The 20,160-nt window shown below is 42.1% G+C and overlaps 1 protein-coding gene across 1 annotated transcript in view; it reads left to right on the top strand.

The window, feature by feature from the left end:
* The window catches only part of Dnah6 (dynein axonemal heavy chain 6), a 397,099-nt gene that overhangs the window by 329,729 nt on the left and 47,210 nt on the right, over window positions 1–20,160 (top strand). The window contains exons 61-62 of the mRNA XM_004660533.2: window positions 6,594–6,827; window positions 17,759–17,894. Of these exons, the coding sequence (XP_004660590.1) occupies window positions 6,594–6,827; window positions 17,759–17,894 (370 nt within the window). The remainder of the gene's footprint in view (window positions 1–6,593; window positions 6,828–17,758; window positions 17,895–20,160) is intronic.

Below are 20,160 nucleotides of genomic sequence, written 5' to 3'. Positions count from 1 at the left end.
CATGCCAGCACTATTGGCTTTTCTGAAGATTTCCATGGGAACAAAAAGACTGTTGTGATCATTATACAGTAAAATTTACCAAGTGTTCCCAGTGGGCCAATGTTTGCCTGCAGTTGGTCCCAGGCTCGAGTGGCATCTTTCTCTCAGGCTGCCCCCACATCCATCTCACAGATCAAGCCTTCCACTTCTCAGCTCTTGGTGTGTCTGTGTCTCTGTGTGTGATGTGTGTGATGTGTGTGTGTATGTATGGATGTTCATGTGTGAGTATGAGCATGTGCATACCATGGCCCATGTATGATGATGGAGAACAGAAGGCAACTTTTCAGAGGTTAGTCCTCACCATCCACCTCATCTGAGGTAAGGTCTTTCCTTGTCACTCCATTTGCCAGGCTAACTGGTCTCAAAGCATCCTAGAAATACTCCTGTCTCTTTCTTCCATCTAGCTGTAGGTGGGCCCACCACAACCTCCAGCTTTCAAGTGGGTTCTAGGGAACTGATCTCAGGTACTCATGCTCGCTCCACAAGTGCTTTTATCCAGTGAGCCATCTCCCCAGCCTTTGTTGTGCCTTTTATTTAAAAAATATTATTTTGCATAGTTAAGGCATATAGTAGGTTATAAATTCCATGTAGGTAGTAAAAAAGTTACTACAGTGAAGCAAATGAACAAATCCATCATTTTTAGTTTTTATAGGAAAAGCAGTTCATTCTTTTAGCAGGAATCTAATATATAATTTTAATATCTATAGTCTTCAGCTTGTACCTTAGATTACTAGATTTATTTATCCTACATATCTGCTATTTTGTATCCTCTAACCTAACTCTTCCTAGTTTTCTTACTCCATCCCCTGCTCACTCTCACCACAAATATTATTTCCCTTTCTGTGCAAAGCAGTCTGTCTACCTTACTCTCACCTTCCTAATCCTCTGAGTTCATATTCATAATGCAACAAAAGCCTATTTACCTAGGTCACTCACATAGAAAAACGTAGAGAATTGTAAATGTATCCTTATTCCCTGTAGCACATCAGCCGAAGTAATCCACTTATTCCTTAGAGTCACTTATCTTTTGTATTGATGGCACCCCTGTGAGTGCCCGCCACCCCCAGCCCCTATACCACCTTCTCCAGCAAAGCCCACTGCTAGAGATGTAAAACTCTACCAGCTTTCCAGTCATCTGAAATGACTCATTCACATAGCTATTGACACATGACAACTACGGTCATCTTTCCTGGGCTTGGCCTTCTTACTATAGGGCAAGCAGGTTCCAAGAAGTCATTTCCCAAGCGTGTGTGTGTGTGTGTGTGTGTGTGTGTGTATGTATGTACGTATGTATATGGTTTGTGCAAGGTAGGGTCTCACTCTAGGCCAGGCTGACCTGGAATTCTCTCTGTAGTCCCAGGCTGGCCTCAGAACTCATAGTGATTAGTTCTGCTTCTCGAATGCTGGGATTAAAGGCATGTACCACCATACCAGCCTAAAAGACATTTTTAACACAAATGTTAACCACAAGGAAGGGTTAAGAGAAAGAAAGAGAGGCACTTAGGAAGAAAACAAGACATTTTCAAGAGCATGAATATGAGCTTCTCAAAGAAAAGTCACACTGAAGTGTTATTAGCCAGGTATATTATTTTTGTGGGTCTTAAACTACATCCTAAATGGTTGCTAAGAAGCTTTGTCTCTCTTTTCCTATGAAGGAGCTTATAGGTTGGCTCCAGGGCACTTTGGATAGGATCTCAATCAGATAAGACTGTAAGAAGTCACTAAGGTCACACAGGGCTGTTAGGACACACCCTTTACCATAACTGGGGTTTCCAGTGAGAGTGTTGGAAAATGACAGGTTGTAGCTGGGAGGTGCTGAAAGCCATGAGTAAGTACTGTCAGTGGTGCTGGAACCTTGACTATCAGTTGACAAGCAGTTCCAACCAGGCTTCAGGGTCAGAGGCTCCTTTCCCTTCCCATGTTCCCATCATTCTCCCTGTCTTTCTCTCCTGCCTCAAGCCCCACCTTGCTTGGATAGACAGTGTCTCTCCCTTTCTGGCTCTCAGAAAGCAGGACTGGTGCTCTCTTGTCCCTATATCCCTCATGTGCACTTCACTAGAGTTCCCTGAAAGAAGAGTCTGCTTCCATCCATCCACAACGTGGAGAGCATTCTTAGGGATTCTTAGTTGGTGTGTACAGGCATTTGTTCTGATGGAAGAGCGGGCTTAGTTGTCCTCTAGAGGTTTGAATTGGTGCTATTGATATGACTGAGGAGAGGCACAGTAATTGGAGCTTCAAGAGAGAAGGATAGCCCTCTTGGAACCCACACACCCTGTTGTGACATGACCAAATGAAGAACAGAAGCAAATGAGAGTCATGTTGTGTGGACATGGCTGGGATCTCCGACCATAGTAATGTGCTAGAGCATCCTTTAACATCTGTATGGAAATCATGCCTCAACTCCTAGAAGCAGGGGTGTGTGCTTTCATATCTCTGCTCCTCTTTCATCAGCAGGTATAAAGCCAAGCAAAGTGAAGATCATTAAATCTGTTAATGCCACCTAAATGGTTCTGATAACACCTTTCTTATCCTGGGTGCTTGGAAATTAGTGTTTTTCAAGACTTTGAAAACTCCTTCAAGAAATGAAAGTGAAGATGTTCTAAAAATATCTCAGACTGAGAGAAAATGGATTATAAGATGAATCATCAGAGGCTTGGAGTTTTGTGGTTTAAAAGTAAAATCAGAAACCCAAAATGTATTTGTAGGTGACAGCCCAAGACAGCACATCTTCTGCCAAACCCATCCATAGTTCTACTTCACACTGAAACTCTTGAGAACATTTTGAGATTCTCTAAGTTATCTTTCAGCACCAAACATATCACATCTTTTCTGGGCTTTCTCTCTGTCTGCTTCTTGCCAGGTGGTTAAGAAAGCTGAAGGTATGGCAGAATGCTTATTTACCTAGCATGGGCAAGACCCAGGTTCAAGCCCCAGCACTAGAAAGAAAGAAGAGAAGGAGGGGAGTGAGGAAGAAAGGAAGCCACCACACTTCTCTCACCTTATTGCTAGCATGGTGAAATATACTATAATCCCAGCAGTCAGGAGGCAGAGGCAGAAGGGTCTTGAGATGGAGGTCAGCCTGGGCTACATAACAATTTTCAAGGCCAGCGAGCTACACTAGTAATAGCATATCTCAAAATGTCTAGATAAAAGCAGATGTACAAGGTGGCACATGCATCTGGAGTTCATTTGTAGAGACTAGAAGGCCCTGGTGTGTCCATTCTCATTCTCTCTCTCTCTCTCTCTCTCTCTTTCTTTCTCTCTCTCTCTCTCTCTTTCTTTCTCTCTCTCTCTCTTTCTTTCTCTCTCTCTCTCTCTTTCTTTCTCTCTCTCTTTCTCTCTCTCTCTCTCTTTCTCTTTCTCTCTCTCTCTCTCTTTCTCTTTCTCTCTCTGCCTATCTCTCTCAAATAAATAAAATATTTTTTTAAAGTCCAGACAAAAGATATAACTCAGAGGTAGGTTTTGCCCACCATGCCAAAATTCTGCATTGTTTCCAGCCCTGAAAAAAGAAAGATACTTTAGAAGGCAGACCTCTACCAGGTATATCACATTCACCTTGTTGGCCTTCATCAGTGAAACCTTCAGTAGAGTTACCAGTGACCTTTCCAGTTCTCTACATAAGTGTATCTTCCTCCAAGCCCTTTTAATTAGGGTAAATGCACACCTATCTTTTGGTGAGGCAGTGGTATACTCAGGCTGTTTTCCCTTTTTCCTCCATTCTGATAGCAGAGCAGAGTTAGTGGTAAGAGAGACCTGCACAATTGCAGTGAGGTATTTCTGGGAGAAGTACAAGACAGTTCTTTTTAAATGTGAGCACACACACACACATGTTTGTGTATTCATATATGGGTGTGGTGTGGATGTGGGTGCACATGTATGTGCATGGGGATGGGGGGGCAAGAAGTCAATGTTGGCTTACTAATTCAGCAAGCCCTAGAGATCCTCTTGTCTCTACCCACCCAACACTGAGATTCTAGGGGTATGCCACCAGACCCAGCTTTTATGTGGGACTGCGTGCTTGCATAGCCAGGGCTTTACTCACCACTGAGCCATCTTCTGAGCTCTGCAGGTTGCTTCTTAATGCCCTTTTGTCTTTAGCTGGCTTCCATCTTCTAGTCTGGTTTGATCTGTATGATGCCTTCTAAACAACATATCTTGACCCCAGGAATTGAGCAGGCATTCCCCTACACCTCAACTTTAATCCCCAAGGCTGCAGGTCCAGAGGTGGCATCCATATATTCCTGTGACCCTGGTGGGACTTTCCCAAAGTCTTTCAGTCTCTGCTGTAAGCTCTCACCCTGCAACTTTCATGTAGGCCCTGAATTCAGGATCTGTTCACTCTCCTCACACAGCTTAGGACCTTGAGAATGGTTGATCTTGCTTTCATCATGCATGGATGTTTATGGGGAATACATAAGGTTATCTCTCACCTTCCTATGCCTAATCCATTAATAAAAAGGTCTGCTTTTAAATTGTCCAAACAGGAAAGTTCCCTTTAATATCAATTTCTCTTATATTTAAAGACAAGTGCTAAAATACTCTTTCCAAACTTTAAGAATTGTCTTGGGGAAGTGTGAAGAAGAGGGTATGAGCTTACTTTATAGATGTTGCAGTCCAGTTCGCATTGCTGGTAGAGATCACCCAACCAAGAGCAGCTTCTGGGAAAAAGAGATTTATTTTGGCTTACAGGCTCGAGGGGAAGTTCCACGATGGCAGGGGAAAACGATGGCATGAGCAGAGGGTGGACATCACCCCCTGGCTAACATAAGGTGGGACACAGCAACAGGAGGGTGTGCCAAGCACTGGCATGGGGAAACTGGCTATAAAGCCCATAAGCCCACCCCCAACGATACACTCTCTCCAGGAGGCGTTAATTCCCAAATCTCCATCAGCTGGGAACCTAGCATTCAGAACACCTAAGTTTATGGGGGACACCTGAATCAAACCACCACAATAGATTTCATCCTAACATGAAGAGTCTATAAAATCTAAACTGATGAAAACAAAAGTTATCTTGCCAGCTCCCCTCCACTTTCCAATGTTACCTGCATTATATCAAGTAATACATTTTTAAAATAACTTATTTTTCTTTATTTATTTGAAAGAGAGAGAAAGAGAAAGATGTATAGAGAGAATGGGCGCACCAGGGCCTCCAGCCACTGCAAAAAAAACTCCAGATGCATGTACCACCTTGTGCATCTGGCTTATGCGGGTACTAGGGAATCAAATCTGGGTTCTTAGGCTTCATAGGCAAGTACCCTAACAACTAAGCAATCTCTCCAGCATCAAGTGATACATTTTGAACATTATAAGTAGTCTGTCATTGGACTGGGGAGATGGCTTAGCAGGTTAAACGCTTGCCTGTGAAGCCTAAGGACTCCAATTTGAGGCTCAATTTCCCAGGACCCACATAAACATATGCACAAGGGGAGGGGCATGCATATGGAGTTCATTTGCAGTGGCTGGAGGCCCTCATGCACCCATTCTCTCCCTCCCTCCCTCTCTCTCTCTGTCTCTCTCTCTCTCTCTCTCTCTCCCTCCCTTTTTCTCTCTCTCTGTCTGTTGCTCTTAAATAAATAAATAAAAATAAAAATAGTCTGTCATTAATCCATTTCTGAAAAATGGGAGAGGAAGATAAATATCACAGAAACTGGGGAGACAATTGAGTGGGAAAAATTCCTGTCACACAGCATGAGGACTCAACTCTGAACCGCAGCACCCACATAACAAATACGGGGCATGGAGGCACTGGCCTGTAATGCCAGCACTAGGGAGGCAGAGAAAGGGAATCCCTGGTGCTCATAGGCAAGCTAATCTAACCAGTGAGCTCTTTAGGTTCAGCAAAAGGCTGTCTCAAAGAATAAGATGGAGAGTGTTTGAAAAGACACCCTGCAGGCTGGAGAGATGGCTTAGTGGTTAAGGTGCATGCCTGTAAAGCCTAAGGACCGAGGATTGATTCTCCAGGTCCCATGTAAGCTAAATGTGCATGGTGGCACGTGTCTGGAGTTCGTTTGCAGTGGCTGGAGGCCCTGGTGTGCCCATTCTCTCCCTCCCCCTCTCTCTCTTTCCTTGTCTCCCTTCCTACCTTCTTCCCTCCCTCCCTCTTTCTCTCTGTCTCAAATAAATAAATAAATAAATTTTTGGTTTTTCGAGGTAGGGTCTCACTCTGGTCCAGACTGTCCTGGAACTAACTATGTAGTCTCAGGGTGGCCTCGAACTCTTGGCAATCCTCCTACCTCTGCCTCCTGAGTGCTGGGATTAAAGGTATGCACCACCACACCTGGCTAAATCAAATTTTTTTTTAAAAAAAGACTCTGATGTCGACCTCTGGCCCTCATACACATACCTGACTCCTACATGCATATTCACCTGCACAAACACATGCACTCACACACAGATGAACATGATTACACATGCAAAAAGAGGAAGAAAAATGTCACATGCCAGTGTGCTGCTATTTGCTCACGAAGTACAGGGTAGGGAGGGAGAAAAGGAAAGATTTTCTTTCTTTGCCAGAGTGAATTTAATCAGAGACATTGTTCTCCCTTTCACAGTTGTTCAATACAACAATTGAAACTTCTGAGAAGGCAGATGACCTGCAGAACCGCCTGGTCATCCTATTGCAGCAGACTCTCCTGACAGCTTATGTCAACGTTTCACGAGGGCTTTTTGAGCAGCATAAACTCATCTACAGCTTTATGCTCTGCGTTGATATCATGCGCCAGCAAGGATACCTCACTGAGACGGAATGGAATTTCTTTCTCCGAGGTTCTGCAGGATTGGAAAAGGTACTGTGACACACTGAGATGGCTAATGCTACTCCTGATAATAGCTCCTTCTAATGCTATGGTGGTTATGGTGGCTAACAGTCACGCACTTGGCTGTGCAGCCCAGTGAAGAGGCATCTGTAGGTCAGGGGGTCATGATGCAACTTGGTTCTGCCTCCAAGTTCTATATAATTTTTTTTATTTTTATTTATTTATTTATTTTTTTATTAACATTTTCCATATTTATAAAATATATCCCATGGTAATTCCCTCCCTCCCCACCCCCACACTTTCCCGTTTGAAATTCCATTCTCAATCATATTACCTCCCCATTACAATCATTGTAATTACATATATACAATATCAACCTATTAAGTATCCTCCTCCCTTCCTTTCTCCACTCTTTATGTCTCCTTTTCAACTTACTGGCCTCTGCTACTAAGTATTTTCATTCTCACGCAAAAGCCCAGTATAATTTTGCTGACACTTTGCCTCTTTTTAATTTTTTAAAACTATTTTATTTATTTATGTGAGAGGGAAAGGGGCAGAGAGAGAGAGAATGGGTGCACCAGACCCTCCAGCCACTGCAAATTGCAAATGAACTCTTGATATGGGCACCACCTTGTGCATCTGGCTTACATGGGTACTGGGAAATCTAACCCCAGTCCTTAGGCTTTGCAGGCAAGTGCCTTAACAGCTAAGCCATCTCTCCATCCTATGTTTTAATTGTTTAAAATATGTTTTGTTTATTTGAGAGAGCAAGAGAAAGAGTCAGAGAGAACTTTTTTATTTTTATTTTTATTTTTTATTTATTTACAAGCACAGAGGGATAGGAGAAAAAAGTAGGCAGAGAGAATGGGCACGCACACCAGGGCCTCCAGCCACTACAAGTGCACTCCCGATGCGTGCACCACTTTATGCATCTGGTTTTACATGGGTACTGGAGAATCAAACCCTGGTTGCTAGGCTTTGCAGGCAAGTGCCTTAGCTGCTGAGCCATCTCTGCAACCCAACACTTTGCCTCTTAATTGAGCAGAAATGGATGTCAGGAGTAACCAGTTAGCTAGTAGATGTGAATGTGTTTTGAAAAGTTGACTGTCTTACAAATGTGAAAGTTTTCTCAACCAGGCTCTGAGCAACTAAAGAACTTTCCAAAACACACTAATGCATGGCAACATGTCATTCAAATGTATGTTTTAAATCCTGTGTACTTCCAAGTACTTGGTGCAGCTCTTCATGAACATCAGATTTTCAAAAGAAGTTTAAAAACCATCTCTGATGGTTAATCTCTGGTTGTCAACTTGACAGGATTTAGACTTACCATGGAAACAAATCTCCACCCAGGCCTGGAGGGGTTTTCTAGACTAGAATCACTGAGGTGGGAGGGGCCTACAGCATCATTTATGGGCGGGTTCCTGGACTGCATAAACAGGAAAGAGCTAGCTGAGCATTCAACATTCATTGTTCTGCTCTGCTTTCTCACTGTTGAACTGAGAGTAATCAGCTCCAACCACCAGGCTTTGCCATGAGGATGGGCCACCCGCCGGAACTTTAAGCTGAAATAAATCCTTTCCTTCCCTGAGCTGCTTCTGGTCAGGTGTTTTATCCCTGCAACAAGGTAACTGATATACTATCAAACTTAAAAATACACAAAAATTATCTTCAGAAACTTCACTGAAGTTTTTAAAATTAAACTTCTTTCCCTCATTTAAAAAATTCAAATGAAAGTTGAATGGCATGTGCGTGTGTGTGTGTGTGTGTGTGTGTGCAGATTCTTGTGCACATGTGTGCATGTCAGTGGAGACCAGAAGTTGATACCAAATGTTCTCCTTAGCCACTCTCCACCTTATTTTTTTTAATTTTTTTCTTTCTTTCTTTTCTCAATTTTTATTAATTTTTTCCATGATTATAAAAAATATCCCATGGTAATACTCTCCCTCCCCCCCCCCACTTTCCCCTTTGAAATTCCATTCTCCATCATATCCCCTCCCCATCTCAATCAGTCTCTCTTTTATTTTGATGCCATGATCTTTTCCTCCTTTTATGATGGTCTTGTGTAGGTAGTGTCAGGCACTGTGAGGTCATGGATATGCAGGCCATTTTGTCTGGGGGAGCATGTTGTAAGGAGTCCTACCCTTCCTTTGGTTCTTACATTCTTTCTGGCACCTCTTCCACATTAGACCCTGAACCTTGGTAGGTGTGATCAAGATTTTACTCAGTACTCCAGTCACTTCTTTCCAGCACTATGATACCTTCTGAGTCATCCCAAGGTCACTGCCATCTGAAAAGAGAAGATTCTCTACCCAAAGTGAGAATAGCATTAATATAAGGGTATAAATATTAAGAAAAGTGCTTACTGGGCAGTTTGATAAGCATAGTATATACATTTTTACAGACATCAGCAGATGTTATACCCTCTAGGGCTCATGACTGCCTGTTTTAAGTTTTCAGTATCAGGGATGTATTCCCCCCACCCCATGGAGTGGGCCTTCAGTCCAATTGGAAGGCAGTTGGTTTCCACCATGATAGACATGCCACTGTTGCACCCATTGGCTAATTTGGCCTGGCTGGCCAATTATAAGGCTTGCAGTGTCCACTATTGAGTATCTTCACTGGTGGTATCTCTTTCTCCCATTGAACTACATGTAGAATGGCTTCTTCCAGCTTTCTGTCAGCTGGTCTACATGGAGGAGATTACCAGCTCAGTTCCAGTAGGATTTTTCAGTGGCCTTGAAGCCCAAGTATGTGGAGTCTTCAGCAATAGTGTCTTACCATCAATTCCTGGTGGGAAACCAAGGGCCTCAGCTGCCGCGGACTGACTCTCAGGGAGATCAGGACCGAGGGAGAACAAGGGCGAAGGCTCAAGGAGAACTCAGGATTCGGAGAGGAAATGACAGACAGACACACTCTAAGTTGAATATGCTGCTGTGATTTACTGAAGTTTTCATCAAGGTTTTATACAGATTGAACAAGTGGTCTCAAGAATTATTAATCTAAACAATCTTAAGTATTGTTCTTTTCTATATATGTAGTGTTTATCAGGCAGGAAATGTACCCATTTTCTGAGAAGCACGTCTCGCATCATTGACCACAACATTATACGAACAGAAACTAGGGCAAAAGGTGTAAGGTGAATAACAGGTTACTTATTTCTTATACCCCAAGGACTGTCATGCCCCAAGGACTGTCATGCCCCAAACCATCTTTTTTCCACTTAGTAACTCATTTATATAATCCTCATATTCATTATAAAAGTGTTTCCATCCAAAAGACCACCAATATTTTAAGGCTGGTGTAATACTTTTCAGAAATTCCCTTCTTACTTGTTTATTGTATGAACACCAAGGCTTACACTTCCTTGCTAAGCGTTCCCATAAACGGAAGAGAATGTCATAGTCTCCTTTTTCCTTCATAATTTACCCATCTATTACCGAATTTATCATATCCTCCCTCATAGGGGAATGGAACTAAATAGTTTCCAGCTCTAGGAGTCCACTTCGGGGGTGTCCACCATCTGCCCTTGATCAAGTACTGAACATATCCCCCAGGAAGTTTCCTGGTGGGAATGCCTAAGTTTTACAACTCCTTTTCTGCAGAACTGTCATGCTTCTTATGAACATTACTGATCAACATTTCTACTTTCATATTCTCAGGCTCAGTATCGTTCTCAAACATCATAAGCTGTTTTTGTTCTACACCATCAAAAAATTGTCCTAAAGTTAATTTTTTATTCTTAGTAGAGTTATACATTCCTTCCATTGCCCTAATTATAGGAGGGGCACATTTAATGCTTAGATTGTTTCTTGTATTCTGATTGCGTGCATGATTACTAGTAAGTGTTGAATTAGCTGTTCTTAGACAAACAACTAGAAGGAAGCAGGAAAGAAACAGAGCTCAGAAAACAGCCCATTGGCGCCAGCAATCGGGTCTTTGTGACTTCTTATGGGCAACAGGAACCATTACAGTAACTGACTGCCAAGGGGTCACCGGGGGCATCCCTCCGAGGAGTGCTGGCCCTCTGTCCTCAGTTCTCTTCCAGTGTAGAGGCATCTTTGCTACACAGGCGAGGTCGCCGTGGACATAGCACTCAGCAATGGCCTATAATGTTTTGAGGGCATCAGGGACCTCCCTGGCCAACAACTCACTGAAGGTATCCCATCCCTGGCACTGAAAATTTTCTAACAATGATCTATGGCACCTGAGTGTTCCATTGTCGGAAAACGGAGGATTCCATATGATTTATTTGCATCCTCTTAGATTTTAGTTAGTCCTCCCTCCACCTTTCCTTTACACAATTTCTTCCCCTGACCTCACTTTGGGCCTTTTCACCCCCGTTAATCTATTCTTCTACTTACATATATACAATACCAACCTATTAAGGACCCTCATCCTTTCCTTGCTCTTCCCTTTATATCTCCTTTTTAACTTACTGGTCTCTGCTACTGAGTTTTTTCCTTCTCACACAGAAGCCAAATCATCTGTAGCTAGTATCCACATATGAGAGAGAACATGTGGCACTTGGCTTTCTGGGCCTGGGCTACCTCACTTAATATAATCCTTTCCAGATCCATCCACTTTTCCGTGAATTTCATAACTTCATTTTTCTTTACTGCTGAGTAGAACTCCATTGTATAAATGTACCACATATTAATTATCCACTCATCAGTTGAGGGACATCTAGGCTGGTTCCAATTCCCAGCTACTATGAATTGAGTGGCAATAAACATGGTTTCTATCTATCTATTTATTTGAGAGAGAATGGCATGCGAGGGCCTCCAGCCACTACAGCCGACTCCAGATGCACGCATCACCTTGTGTTTACATGGTTCCTGGGAATCAAACCTGGGTCCTTGGGCCTCACAGGCAAGCACCTCAACCGCTAAGCCATCTCTCCAGCCCTTCTCCTTATTTTACTAATTGAGAATTTTAACAGATGAACATACAATAATTTGGTTAAGTTCTCATCACTTCATCATTTTTCCCCTCTCTCCTGCCTCCCCATACCCACCCCAAGGAACCTCTACTTTTAAGGTAGTCCCTCCCAGTTTAATTGTCTCATTCCTTTTGTTCTCTTCCATCCTCTATGTTAAAATGTTGATGGTCTCTGAACGATGCTGGTCCTATGAGGGTATCAGTAACCAAGATGAATATACCAGTTAGGAGAACTATCCCCAAAGTATGCTTGTGAACCTTGTGGCTCTTATATTCTTTTATATGTGTGTGGGGGGGGTGTTCAAGAGAGGATCTCACTCTATCCCAGGCTGACCTGGAATTTACTATGTAGTCTCAGGGTGGCCTTGAATTCATAGCAATCCTCCTACCTCTGCCTCCCAAGTGCTGGAATTAAAGGCATGCACCACCATGCCCATTTCATGGCTCTTACATTCTTTCAGCCCTTTCTTCCACAATGTTCCCTGAGCCCTGAAGGACACTGGTAGTAGTATTCTTTAGTGTTGAGCTCTTAAAAAGTTCTTATTTTTCTACTTTGATGAATTCTGAGTCTCCTCATCTAATTTTTGAGACACTGTCTCCTCCTGAACCTAGTACTCACTGATTTGGTTAGACTAACCAGCCACTAAGCACCAAGGATCTATCGGTTCCTACCTCCCCAGCACTAGATTTTCAGGTACATGCTATCTTGCCTAGCATTTTGATATGGGTGCTGGGAATCCAAACCCAAGTCCTTATGCTTGCATGGCAAGTACCTTGCCCACTGAACTATCTCCAGGCCCCAAATGTTTATTTTTTTAAAATGCATCAGTAATTTCTACTTTCATCATAAGTGCTCTAGAAGCTGGCTATATCATGGGCTAAATTAAATATTTTGGGCCAACATATGAAACTAATTTTTTATCTATAATACATTTTCTGTGAAAAAAAAAATAAGCACTGAGAGAGTTGTTCAGTGGTTACTTAGAAGTAGTGGGCTGAGAATGTAGGGAGAAAAAATGTCAGGGTGTAGACATGTCTCCTTCTATTGCACTTGGCTTTCTTGTGCTGTGCAGACATTGTGGTTTTTGCAAATTGAAAGTTAAGAGTAACTGTGTGTCCAGAAAGTCTATCCAACTGCATGGGCTTACTTCCTGTCTCTGGGTCCCATTTTGGTAATTCTCACAATATTTCAAACTGTTCTATCTGTACTGTGATGTGTGAGCAGTGACCTGTAATGTTACTATTATAATTGGCTTAGAAAATAATTGGTTTAGGGTGCTACAGCCATATGCACATGAGGCAGCAACTTCTTTTTTCATTTACTTTTTTATTAACTTATTTGAGAGCAACAGACAGTGAGAGAAAGAGGCAAAGAGAGAGAATGGGCACGCCAGGGCCTCCAGCCCCTACAAACGAACTCCAGATGCATGTGCCCCCTTGTGCATCTGGCTAATGTGGGTCCTGGGGAATCAAGCCTCGAACCGGGGTCCTTAGGCTTCACAGGCAAGCGCTTAACCGCTAAACCATCTCTCCAGCCCGAGACAGCAACTTTAATCAGTAATTACGTATGGGTTCTGTTTCACCAAACAACTGCACATCTCTCTAACTTTCCTTGGGCCTGCCTATTCCCAGAGACACAAAAATTAAAACTAGGCCTATTACCAGTAAGAAGGGTCAGAGTAGACAGGGTAGGACAAAAGGGAGAGTTACAAATTTGAACCAAGCATAATAACATATGTGTATAAAAATGGGGTGGTGGCTAGGAAGATTGCTCAGTGGTTAAAGGTGCTTGACTGCAAAGCCTTCTGTACAGGCAGATTCTTGTTAGGCACTCATGGCTGGTGGCAAGTTAAAACCAATGCTTATTGTCCTTTCTAGTGCTTTCTTAGAGCACTTCAGAATGATAGTGAATCTACTCTGTCTGTGCTTTCTAAATGTAATAACAAAGCTTCAGTGGCAGCACATCTGTGTGCAACATGGTTTATTAAACTCTCAAGCCCACTGTTGAGGACCACTGTCCATAAAGAAAAGGCTTCATTTCAGAATATTACTGCTCATGGACAATGCTGCAGGTCACTCAAGAGCTGTGAAGAAGATTTATGAGATGAACTTTGTTTTCAAGCCTTCTAACACAGCATACATTCTGCAGCCTTTGGCTTAAAGAATAATTGTTAAGTCTCATTTATCTAAGAAACACATAGTATAAGGATATACAGGTCATGTATAGCTGACTATGATTCTTCTAATAGATCTGGGCAAAGTAAATTAAAAAGGAGTCAACATTCTACATGCCATTAAGAGCATTTGTGATTGAAGAGAGATCAAAGTCTTGACATTAACGGGAGTTTGGAGAAAGTTGACTTCAACCCTCATGGATGACATGGAAGAGTTCCAGACTTCAGGATAGGAAGTGCAGATGTAGGGAAATATCCAGAGACCAGGACTAGAAGTGGAGCCTGGGCACCTAAGTGAACAGCTGCACCCTCACAACACAGCACTAATGCATAGGAAGCTGCTGCTTTTGGATGAACAAAGAAAGTGGCTTATTCTTGGGAGGTGCTATGAACATTGAGGAAATGACAAGGGAGTGAAATGTTACATAGACTTAGCGGAGGAAGCAGGATTTGAATTTTTGCATGTGTTTGTGATATGCATACATGTGTGTTTCATATGTGTATAGGCACATGTTGATATGCAAGTGCACATGCATCTGTATGTGCAATGCATGTGGAGGCCAGGAGACAACTTCGGGTGTCATTCCTGAGGAATGTCAACTACCTATTTTAAGACAGGGTCTCGTATTGGCCTAGGGCTTCCTAGTAGGCTAGACTGGCTGGCTGGTCAGCAAGCCCCAAGAATCCATCTGTCTCTGCTTCCCCAGCAATGGGATTACAGGCTTGTGCCACAATGTCTGGCATTTTTACATGGGTTCTGGAGATAGAACTCAGGTCCTAATGCTTGTAAAGCAAGCACTTTACCAGTTGAACCATCTCCCCAGCTCTAGGAAGGCAGGATTTGAGAGAACTGACTCCAATTTTGAAAGAAATTCTACTAGGGGTTCAATGCAACATCAAACAGAATTTCATACTAAAGAGAAATCTTTGGTGAAAGTACGTGAATAAATAGGTGTAGCAGCTGTGTCTGATCTTATGAAATTATCACGGCTATTCCACCCTTGAACAGGCACCACCCTGAGTGGTCAGTAGCCATGAACACCGAGACCCTCCAGTCAAGACATCACAACACAGCAAAGGTTTAGATGACCATTAACATTTGATAGCCTCAGTGTTGGTAATTAAGTATGTCCATTGTTCTCTCCAAGATAATGCTATGTATTATATACTTAATAGACTAAAATGTGTTATGAAATAACTGTGATTGTAGGCTAATACTAATTATATGCACTAGTAAAAAAAATTAAGGTGACAATTTATTGCATTATTCATTTTGTTGTAATGATCTGGAATTGAACTTGAAATACCTCCTGAAATGTGACAGTACATAGTTTCTTTTCGAGGGTATTAAATTTTCTAAACTTCACTGCGGGGATGATTGCATGTCAGTTAATATGTGAAAGTTATTGGATCACTTTATTTTGAGAGACCAAAAAGAAGTAACACATAACTAATTAAACAATGACACTGCCATTGTAGGACAAACCATTGTGAACAAAGGAGGAGCCCGGGCTCGACTCAAGATAAGGAACTAGCTGACTAAACGCTGACCTTTGCTTCTGTAACTCATGCTCACTTGTTCAACAGGACATTCCAGAAATACTTAGCTGTGGGGGCCTCCAGCCCCTTGCAAAAGATAGGATCTACAAGCAGTCTGCTGACCAGAGATGAGCAACTAGAAATGTTCCCGCACGCGCCTTCTTGGAACCAATCATTTTAAAAGATGCTATGTGATGTAACCCTTTTGCCCCCTTCCCACTCTTTTCCTTTATAAGCCCCTACTTTTAGAAGGTCAGGGCTCTCTCCCACTCCCACTGCATCGGTCTGTGTGGATTGAGTCCCTGCTTAAGCTTGACATTAAAAGAAACCTATTGCTTTTACATTCGAGTGTCTCGGCTTCTGTGGCGGTCCTCTAGGTGACTCCTGGGTGACCGGGGGTCTTGGCTCCTGGTCAGGGGTCTTGGCACAACAATTTTACTTTATTTTTGGTGTGTGATGTATCTCTGTGTGCGCATGTTCATGTGTGTGAGTGTGGGTGTGTGCATGACACGTGGGTTGAGATCAAAGGATAACTTTCACAGGTGGGTATCACCTTCCACATCCCTTGAGGCAGAGTTTCTCATTGTTCAATTGTTCACCACTCCATTCAACAGTCTAGCTAGTTAGCAAGCCTCCAGGAAATTCTCCTGCCTCCTCCACCCATCTTGCTTTAGGCATACAGGGATCACAGAAACCTGCCACAGACTTGGAGTTTTATATGGGGTCTGAGGATCCAAGCTCAGGTACACATACTTGTGTGACAAGCATTTTATCTAGAGCCATCTCCCCAAGCCCTGGACTATATATTTTAAATAGCTGAATTTATGGTATGTGATTTGTATGTAATAAACTGTTTTAAAATCTAGTACAAACCCCCAGGCATATGTTCAGTACATTTTCAGAGAATTAGTGTTAGTCTATAATCACAGCTATCTCACTGTATTGTGAAAAACTATTTATCCTTATGTAAGTGCTCATGGGTATTCCATATGGCATAAAAGATTTCTAGGAATATCTGCAATAATTCAGTGTGCAGTCATCACAACTTTTTAAAATCCTATTTTCACTCGCCTTGGTGCTGGTATTAGTCCACTATTCAGCTTTCCTCACCTCCCAGGTGAGAACATCTGGAACTCTACTTTAGATTCTAGCTGTATAGAAAAAATAATATTAACCAAAAGAATATTTTTGGAGGACTAGAGAGATAGATGGCTTAGTGGTTAAGTGCTTGCCTGTGAAGCCTAAGGACCCAGTTCGAGGCTCGATTCCCCAGGACCCATGTAAGCCAGCTGCCTGCATCTGGAGTTTGTTTGCAGTGGCTGGAAGCCATGGCACACCCATTCTCTCCCTCCCTCCCTCTCTCTCTCTCTCTCTGTCTGTCACTGTCAAATAAATAAATAAAAATAAACAAAAAAAAATTTAAAGAATTTTGTGGAGTCAGGAAGAAGAGCCTGGAAGGAGGCTTAATTCATTAAAATTTAACCCTTTACCAGATCAATGTAGCTGTCTATAAATGTCAACATGATGAGTTTCCATCAGCTTCTCTTCTTTTTTTTAATTTTAATTTTTATTTATTTGCAAACAGAGAGAGAAGAGAGACAGAAAATGGGCATGCCGGGGTCTATAGCCATAGCAAATGAACTCCAGACACATGTGCCCATTGCACAGCTGGCTTATGTGGGTCCTGGGGAATTGAACCTGGGTCCTTTGGCTTTGCAGACAAATACCTTAACTGCTAAGCCATCTCTCCAGCCCAGCATCTCTTTTGTCTGCCGGAGAATTGGAATTGACTCAACACTATATTGTTTTTGAGACAGGGTCAAGCCATGTAGCCAAGATTGGCTTTGAACCCATGATCCTCCTGCCTCATCCTCCCTAGTGTTAGTATTACAGGTGTGCTCCACCACACCTGGCTTTTTTAATATTTATTTTTATATATTTACTTATTAGTGACAGAGAGATGGATGGTGGGGGGAGAGAGAGAGAATGGGAACGCCAGGGCCTCCAGCCACTGAAAACGAACTCCAGATACATGCACCACCATGTGTATTTGGCTTACATGGGACCTGGAGAATCAAACCTGGGTCCTTAGGCTTTGCAGGCAAGCACCTTAACTGCTAAGCCATTTCTCCAGCCCTACACCTGGCTTTTAACACTGTTTCTACATCACCATATTTATTAATTGTCCTAGGAAAACAGTTGTTTTAAGCATGTAATAGAGTCTGATTTTTCCTTTAGACAAGGTAAAAGTCTATTTTGTGACTGTCCTGTTAAGATGTTATTCATTTTCTCTCTGTCTTCATACAGGAGCGCCCTCCTAAGCCAGAAGCTCCCTGGCTACTTCCTTCCACGTGGTATGCATGCTGTGACCTAGAAGAAGGGTTTCCAGCTTTTCAAGGACTTACAAAATACATACTGTTATATCCTATTTCTATACGCTTAGGTAAGAACACAAAAAGAGCCTGCTGGAGTTGTCAACAGCCTCTTGAATGTTGATTTGTCAACATTCAAGTGCGTGTGTGTGTGTGTGTGTGTGTGTGTGTGTGTGTGTTGTAATGCACACACGTGTATGTGCTCATGAGGTGCCCTGTATGCTGTGCATTCTCTTCTCTAAGGAGAACATCCAGCGTCTTGCTCGCTCCATAGCTCTTCCACCAGACCTTACTTGAGCCAGAATCACTTGCTAATCCTGGAATTTCTCCACAGTGTTTTTGGTTTTGGCCCCCTACCCCATGAACACAGTGATTCTCTGGTCTCTGCCCCCTATGTGAACAGGTTTATAGATGTACATGGCTATGTCCAGCTCTCTATGTGGGTCCTAGGGTTTGAACTCATGCTATCTCTCAGGGCCCCTCAGGCCCTCGTGTAAAGTGCTGTGAACTGCTGAACCATCTCTCCAGCCCAAATCCTGATTTTTAATGTCTCTTTTATTCTCTTCAAATATTTTTTATTTTTTGAGAAAATGTAAATTAACTGTTTTCACAGTATCTTGAGTTGAATGTTTGGCTCTTGAATCTTCAGTAATTCATAACTACTATTTTACCACTTTTAAGGTATAAATTTACTTAAAGTATTGCTGTACCTGATACTGGGCTTGAATTCCTGATCTTCCTGCCTCCACTTCCCAAGTACTAGTGTTTCATGTATGTACCATGACACCCAGCTTTCTATAGATTTTTTTGTTTTGTTTTGTTTTTCGAGGTAGGGTCTCTCTCTAGCTCAGACTGACCTGGAATTCACTATGTACTCTCAGGCTGGCCTTGAACTCACAATAATACTCTACTTTCTATAGTTAAAAAAAATTGGAGGGGGCTGGAGAGATGGCTTAGCGGTTAAGGCATTTGCCTGCAAAGCCAAAGGACCAAGGTTCAATTCCCCAGAACTCATGTAAACCAGATGCACAATGTGGCACATTAATCTGGAGTTTGTTTACAGCAGCTAGAGGCCCTGGTGCACCCATCCTCCTCCCCGCCCTCCACCTCTTTCTCTCTCCCTCTCAAATTAATTAATTGATTTAAAACTTTTTTGTTGCTAGGTATGGTGGCACATACCTTTAGTCCCCACATTCCTGAGGCCAAGGTAGGAGGATCGCTGTGAGTTTGAGGCCAGCATGGGACTACATAATGAATTATAGGTCAGCCTGGGCTAGAGTGAGACCCTATCTCAAAAAAGAAAACAAAAAACTGTGTTGAAAGGCAACATTGATATTGAAAAGTTTATAAGTCAAAAGTATGAGTTGGGCTACAGAGACTGCTCAGTGGTTAAGGGTACTTGCTTGCAAAACCTGACAACCTGGGTTTGATTCTCCAGTACTCATGTAAAGCCAAATGCACAAGGTGGCACATGCATCTGGAGTTCATGCAGTCTTGGCATGCCAATTCCCCCCCCCTTCCTCCCTCCTCCTTCTCTCTCATGATTAAACTTTTAAATATTATAGAAGTACAAGTTCCTTAACTATCACATGTTTGCATGCTTATAAAGAACCATCCAAATCCAGAAATGAGATAGTACCAACATCCCATAGTCCCTCATTCTTCATTAGTACCTTCTCTGTTTTTCCCAGAAGTAACAACATCTCTGGATTTTAACCTTTCTCACTCCTTTCCCATAAATCTTAATATGGAACCCTTTCAATTCTCAAAGTACCCTTTTAATCTAAAATCATTTAGTATCTGAGGATCCATATATTTATTGTTCATAATTCAATTACATAATTAACATTCTTATGCTCTTATTTGCATGGAATTATTTCTTTGCAGTACTTTTCAGCCTGGTGCAGGTTCAATTTATGTGAAATGTTCCCTGTGTATCATTTATTGGATACAAGATTTCATATGTGATTTTAGCATACATTTATTCATCTTGACACTTATTTCTTTGATGTTTTTATACTTAATTTGCCCAATTCTAAGAAAGGTATGTTGAAGAGCACCATCATGGTAAGCATTTGTAATTTTGGAATTTTTCCTGCTGTATCTTATGAAATTTATATACAAATAAGTTTGGGTTGTTATCCTCCCTAGTAAGTTTTTCCTTCTAATATAACATTCATCCTTACTCTAAATAATCCTTTTTTGACTTAAAATATTACTCCTAACAGTAAATCACTATAATGAGCTTTTTCTTGGTAGTCATCTTCTCTAAATTTCTACATTATTTCTAATTCTTTTATGGCATTATTGTGGTTTGACATATTATCTTGTTTTGTA

This window comes from Jaculus jaculus, chromosome 6 (assembly GCF_020740685.1).
Source record: "Jaculus jaculus isolate mJacJac1 chromosome 6, mJacJac1.mat.Y.cur, whole genome shotgun sequence".
NCBI classification, from domain to species: Eukaryota; Metazoa; Chordata; class Mammalia; order Rodentia; family Dipodidae; genus Jaculus; species Jaculus jaculus.
Note: the sequence above shows the minus strand (reverse complement) of the source record. Positions and strands in the feature narration are given on the sequence as shown.